Genomic DNA, 6492 nt, shown 5'->3' on the forward strand with positions numbered 1-6492 from the left:
ACCCAGGGTTACTTTAGTCATTAGTGGGAACCTAGAAACAGGCGACAGAGTGTAGAGCTGAGGTTCTTTTCTAATCAGAAGTGCTCATCTTCCATCGCTGTGCTCTTCACAGCCCAGGAGGACACCCCCGATGACAGACAGGGCCCCGAAGAGTAAGCCTCAAGCTTTCCGTACAAAATGCATTCTCCTGACTTAGTGTGAGCGATGGTGACTCAGACCACAGGCTGCATGTGTCCAGAGCCTGAGGCCTCGTGGCCACAGTCACCATCACTCAGGATGGCCTCCACTGGCACAGAAAAAGAGGCACAACCAAAGAGGGCATTTGGCTAATCCTGTGAGAGATGCCAGATGGACCCTGCCCTCCATCCCCCGCAGACCCAGCCAGAGAACGCAGCAGGGGAGCACTGGTCTCCCACGTCCCAGGCCCCTGCCACAGGGCTGGCTTGTTTCTCTGAGATGCAAAGTGAGGTGTTACATGGACTGAAGCTAGAGCAACGGGAATTTTTATTTTAAAAGGCCAGTCAGGGAGAGATTAATCAGGAAAACACTTCATGGGACATCCTTAGGCCGGTTTCTATACAAAGGCACCACAAGACTGTCACTTCTGGGGGATCCCTCGAGTCCAGGGCACCCAGCCCAGGATGAGAGGCAGAGGGAGGCACGCCCAGGAGTCCACATGGGGCAGTAGTCAGCTGCACATCCCATGGTCACTGCTCTTCAGCTGACACTAGCATCACTAAAATCCCTAGCAGGGTCCCCAAATGCAGGTATTCATAAGGAGCAGGTGTCAGCAGCAGCAGCGGCAGCGCCCAGGGCATCTGAGCTGGAGGGTCCCAACAGGCCCAGCTTCCAGTGTGCCCCCCATGCAGGCACGGCTCTTCTAGAGAGCTGCCCTCTCACCCACAAAGGGGCTTCCACATCTCGTGTGGCCATTTCTGGCACATCAACGCTTCCAAGAACTGCACCTGTGTAAACTACTCAGCTGAAACAGAGGCAGGGACCCTGCAGACCCGCGCCCCAGCAGACTTGTCCCGACACTGCAGCCTGTGTCAGGAGGAAGGAAAGGACAAAACAAACGCCCTATAAGGAACAGGCTGCTAGGGGCCGTCAAGTGGCCGCTCCCTGCTTGGTTCTAAGGAGAGAGCCTGACAATGCAGGCACACAGGTCTGTGTGTGCAGTGACAGGCCCTGGTGACCCATGTCACCAACTCCATCTCACTGACAGGGAAACTGGGGTTAGGGTGAAATGCTTTTGCCCAGATTGAAGCAGGTCAGCAGAGAAGTAGAGTGCAATCTCGGGTCCCAACCCCAGCCTGATCCTCCACCACCTTCCAGGATCCCCTGCTTCGCACTGTCCCAGGCCACCTCCCCAGGCTGAACAATTCACCCTTCTCCTGACCACGTGCTGGGGTCACTTCTGCTGGCTCCATCTAAAGGGGACAGAGCGGGACAACACATGCCCACACAACCCACTTTAGCCATTCAAAAGGACTCTCTGAAGGAGGATCATGTTTTTCCCTGGAAACCGCTGGAGAGCCGAGGACACCCTCAGCTGTCCCTCTGGATCCCTGTTATTCTGGCTCATCCTTTGTTTTTTGTTTTTGTTTTTCTTTTTGTTTTGGTAAGACATGCTCAGCTTTCCCATCGCGGTTTTGACAAAAATGTCTATGTCACGCGCTCTGAGTAAAGTGTCCGGGTGGCTGGGCTGGGCCCCAGGAGAAGGGGTGCGTCCTGCTGAGAAGGCCGGACTTGGGAAGTGCATGCTGCTTCCGTTCACAGGTCAGAGCCCAGAGCCGCACAGCGCGGGTCAGGAGGTGAGGGCCTGAATGTTCTTGAGCATCTCGTCGAAGGCCTGGGGGGACGGAGCTTCCGCATTCCGGAAGGTGACCTGGACCCGACTGTACAGGCTGAAGGATTTCAGCTCCAGCCAGAGGAAGCCAAAGCGGTCCTCATCAAAGAGGACGAAGACCCCGGGGGTGCGCTCAGGGCTGGTGAAGCCGTGGCCAGCGATGAGGCCAGTGCCATAGAAGCTGGAGAGAGACAAGAGGGACAGCATGAGGAGAGGCTGAGAAAGCCACCCCGCTAGGTGTTCCCAATACTCTTCAGGCCACAAGAGCCACGTCCACTACTTATCCCACTACTTACCACCCCCAGCCAGGAGCCAGTGGGCTGCAGCACCAGTAGAGAACTTATTGTACGGGTAGCTGGGGGTGCCGCAGGCAGAGGACTCTGGGCCACCCGGGAGATGAGTGTTGATGCTCTGGGCTCTCTCCGGCACTCAGCCCACTCACTAACTACGCTCTACCAACTCACCAGACTAACGCCAGAGGTGTCCTCAGGCCAACCAAAGAATTCTGTCCCAAAGCACACATCTTCATGAAGCAGGCCCAGCATAGCAAAACCCTGAGCTTCAGGCGTCCCATCACCACGTGAACAATTCAGACTGGGTGACATGCAGCCCACGCTGCATGAGGGCAGAGGAAGGGCCCACGCAGGACCCACACACGCCTTACAACTTGAGGCTAACACGAGCACAGAAGACAGACAACTAAATGCTTCTAAGAGATGATTAAGGCCAGGCACAGTGGCTCATGCCTGTAATCCCAACACTCTGGAAGGCCAAGGTGGGAGGATCTCCTGAGCTTTGGAGTCTAAGGGTGCTGTGAACAAGGCTGAGGCTGAGGCTGAGGCCTCAACGCTCTAGCCTGGGCAACAGAGCAAGATGTTTTTCTAAGAAAAAGAAAAAAAGCCTGGCATGATAGCTTGGACCTGTAACCCCAGCACTCTGGGAGGCTAAGGCAGGAGGACTGCTTCAGGTCAGGAGTTCAAGACCAGCCTGGACAAGAGTGAGACCTCATTTCTAATAAAAATAGAAAAACTAGACTGGCGTGGTAGCAAGCACCTGTAGTCCCAGCTACTTGAAAGGCTGAGGCAGGAGGATCTCTTAGGCCAGGGGTCTGAGGTTGCTGTGAGCAAGGCTGAGGCCTTGGCACTCTAGCCTGGGTGGGAGAGCAAGACTCTGTCTTTCCCCAAAAGGTGACAGAAATGAGAAGGGCTGGCACCCAGATCCCTGCCACCCACGGCCCTAAGGTTGCACCAGGCCCCAGTGAGGGCAGGCAGCTCTACAGAGCAACAGCTGTGCCTCAGAGGGCTTCTTGGTGGGAGAACAAATACCAGGGCCCTGAGGCAGGTGAAGCAACAGCCACTACACTTAGTCAACAGGCCACGGAACTGGGCTCTCCTTAACAGGTGCCACGGCAAGGCCCTGCAGACACATGAACAGGACATGGAAGGGACACAGCTCGCCCCTCCTAGGCCACAGGAGGCCCTGACATTCAACACAGGTTAGACACTGTCCTGCAGGTCAGTTCTGCAGGAGCTTCCCAGCCGGCCAGCCCTGGCACATACCATGAGCTTCACACTGGCCCTGATCTGGCTGTGAAGAATTGGGACATAGGAGAGTTTTAGGGTAACAAAACTTTTTTCTTTTATGGCTACTCAAAAATTTACAGCAGTTGAAGTTACACTTTAACGCCATTTATAAGCCCTGACACCAGTCACTAGGATCATAACTATGTAACATGAAGAAAGCAAGAAAGCCCCAGCCGACCCCGGAGCCCCGGAAGCTGGGCCGCAGCACGCATCACCCTGTGACATCAGGGTCAGCAGGAGATCCCGACCAGCCCGTCACAGTCATCCAGAGCTAAGAGGAAAACAACACATGCTTGACAAAGGCAGAAGAACTGTGAGGGCAGCGGACAGGCTGACCCTCTGAATAGCCCCCAGGACAACTCTTCACAGAACTTCCTGTGATGGGCTCAGCAGAATGTTCTAGAGCTGCCTTGTCCACAGCACCTGAAATGTGGCCGGTGTGACTGAGGACCAGAATTTTTCATTTAAATTCAAAGTCTAAAACGATAGGAAAATGGAACGGGGGGGGCACCTCCATCTCCTACCAGGGTACAGCCAGGGTAGCCTCCCAGGGCCAAAGGCAGTGGCCAAGACTAGACCTGAGAAGCAAACAGCGTGGTAGTGACACCAGCCCCTTCCACATGCCGCATGGGCCGGCATCCACCTTGCTGGTCATCAGGTGCTGGCCGCAAGTGGCGGAGTGTGCAGGGTGATCCCAAGGGAGGCAGAGAGGAGGCTGTGCTCACTCGGAGAAAGCAGGACCACCTGTGCAGATGTTACCCAGGTACACGACAGCCTGGGGCCCCCTGCAGGCAGGAGGAGACTCTGCTCCCTGCTTTCTATGCCCAGGGCCATGGGCCACATGGCTGACTACAGTGGCCAGTGGTACCACTGGTATGTGCGGCCCTGGAGGGCACCTGGCACCTCGCAGCTCTGAAGTCCCAGTGTGTGATTCCTCAGGAGGGGAAAGGACAGGGGTCTCCATGCCAAGATCCAGCTGTGCAGCCGCTGGCTCAGGCCAGGGACCTGGCCCAAGTGGTCAGAGGTCCCACCCCAACTTCAAAGTCCCAACCACCCATGCCGCATGTGGGGCCCAGCCTGCCCACCCCACAGGCCCACTGAGTCCTCACCACATCCTGCAGGTGCGGGGATAGTCCTCATTCCTGGAACTCACACCGGCCGGCAACACAAATGGCTGCCCTGGCCCAGACTGGACAGGCTGCTCAGCGGCGGCTGCCACGTCCCCAGGCTCCCCGCCGTCCTCGGCAGGCACACCACCCAGTCCCCTGCCAGGTGGCTGCAACTCCCTGGAGCCCTGCTGGCCCCGGCTCCCGCCTGCCTCTCGCCCATCCTCCTGCTGTTCCTGGCGCACCCGCTCGCGGACCTCGAGGACAATGCGTGAGAGCTCGTTGAAGTCCCGCAGGCCCTCAGCATCGGGCAGCTGGATCCGGTGCCTCAGGTCGATCTCCACCGTCTGCTGCCCAGCAGGGATGTTAGGGTCTCCCTGTGGGGGCAAGCAGCAATCAGCAGGGCCTGGGACCAGAACAGAAGCCTTTGCACAACGTCCATCCCAGACTCTGCCTCTGGGGAAGGGCCCTGGAGCTAGGGCCCCACTGACTCAGCACCAACCCCTACAGAGCAGCCACATCTCAGAAGCCCCTGGAAAGCAGCACCTGGACCAGGTGGCCTAATAGGGTCAGGGTGGGGAGCACCCCCTGTGCCACATGGGGCCCTGGTCCCAGGAGGTCCAGGGAGGCAGCTCTGCTCTTGTAGGACACATTAGTGGCACCTGCCGGAAAGTCCACACAAGAACGGCAAGGACCCGCAATCCCAGCACTCTGAGAGGCTGAGGCAGGTGGACCGCTTGAGCTCACAGGTTCAAGACCTGCTTGAGCCAGATCGAGATCTCATCTCTAAAGCTGAGCATTGTGGCAGGTGCCTATAGCCCCAGCTACTCAGGAGGCTGAGGCAAGAGAATCACTTGAGCCCAAGATTTTGAGGTTGCTGTGAACTATGACGCCACGGTAGTCTACCAAGGGCAACAAAGTGAGACTGTCTCAAAAACAAAAAAACAAAAAAAGAATGATGAGGACAAGAGGGCGGGGCAGGGTAAGTGGCGGCCCTGTGGTGGGCAGTGAGCACCTGTTCGCAGCAGTACCATTTAGACCCAGGAGGGGGCTTCATTCTGGACTCAGTACTGCTGGACACAGGGCAGGGTTACCAGGGAGCCACATGTTGGTGTTGTCCAGGCATTCAGCCGCCCCCCAGTTAACTCAGCTCCTCATAGAGCTAAGTCCCGCAAGGTGGTGCTCACTGTGATCTTGGTGCCCCTGGCACGCTGGCCATGGAAGCTGAGCATGACGATCTCCAGGCCGTGGCTGCCATAAGTGCCCTTGAAGAGGCCGGGCTTGATGAGGTCGTCAGGGCCAGAGGGTGGCAGGTAGATGCGGCGGTAGGTCAGGCAGTTGCTAAGGGGGGAGGGGTAGCATCAGTGTGGGAGGCCATGGGGAGAGGTGGGAAGGCCACACACATAGCACCCAGGTTGAGCTGCTATGGGGGATAGAGAGCAGTCAGAGGTGGCTTGGCCAGGCCAGGCCTCAGGGTCCCCTCCCCCAGCAACCTGCGGCACAAGGCACAGATGCACCATCTGCTTCCAGGGAAAAGAGTGCACATCTCCAGGCAGGGGACGCTGCACAGGGCTCAGCAGGTCAATGGCAGCAAGCCAGACCTCCCAGAGCTGGCACTGCTCTTGACACAGGTGGCCCTGGAGAGCCAGGACGGAAGGATGCCAACCCCAGGGGAGATGGCGCTGGGCAGGGCAGCACTTACTCGTACTGGCTGGTGTAGATGAACTTCATCAGGATCAGCTCCTGCATGTGCTCGTGGAAGATGTCCTCCAGCGTGCGCCCCCACTCCTCCCGCAGCCATGTCCGGAATTCCTTCAAGAGAACACACAGGTGGCTCGGCGCCTATAGCTCAACCGGCTAAGGCACCAGCCACGTACACCTAAGGTGGCGGGTTCGAATCCCCAGCCCGGACCCGCCAAACAACAATGATGGCTGCAACCAAAAAAAAAATAGC

At 57.5% G+C, this 6492-nt stretch overlaps 1 protein-coding gene across 4 annotated transcripts in view; it reads right to left on the reverse strand.

The window, feature by feature from the left end:
- Positions 1-481: 481 nt before the first annotated feature.
- FBXO31 (F-box protein 31) overlaps positions 482-6492 on the reverse strand; it is a 49328-nt gene continuing 43317 nt past the window's right edge. For all 4 annotated transcript variants that reach the window (XM_012812046.2, XM_003800792.3, XM_012812049.2 and 1 more), the window contains 4 exons: positions 6241-6350; positions 5726-5879; positions 4542-4915; positions 482-2030 (listed from right to left, as the gene is read on the reverse strand). In XM_012812046.2, coding sequence (XP_012667500.2) covers positions 1808-2030; positions 4542-4915; positions 5726-5879; positions 6241-6350 — 861 coding nt within the window. In that variant the 3' untranslated portion in view covers positions 482-1807. The remainder of the gene's footprint in view (positions 2031-4541; positions 4916-5725; positions 5880-6240; positions 6351-6492) is intronic.

The sequence above is a fragment of the Otolemur garnettii genome, unplaced genomic scaffold (genome assembly GCF_000181295.1).
Source record: "Otolemur garnettii isolate 467f Iridium unplaced genomic scaffold, OtoGar3 scaffold00185, whole genome shotgun sequence".
NCBI lineage: Eukaryota > Metazoa > Chordata > Mammalia > Primates > Galagidae > Otolemur > Otolemur garnettii.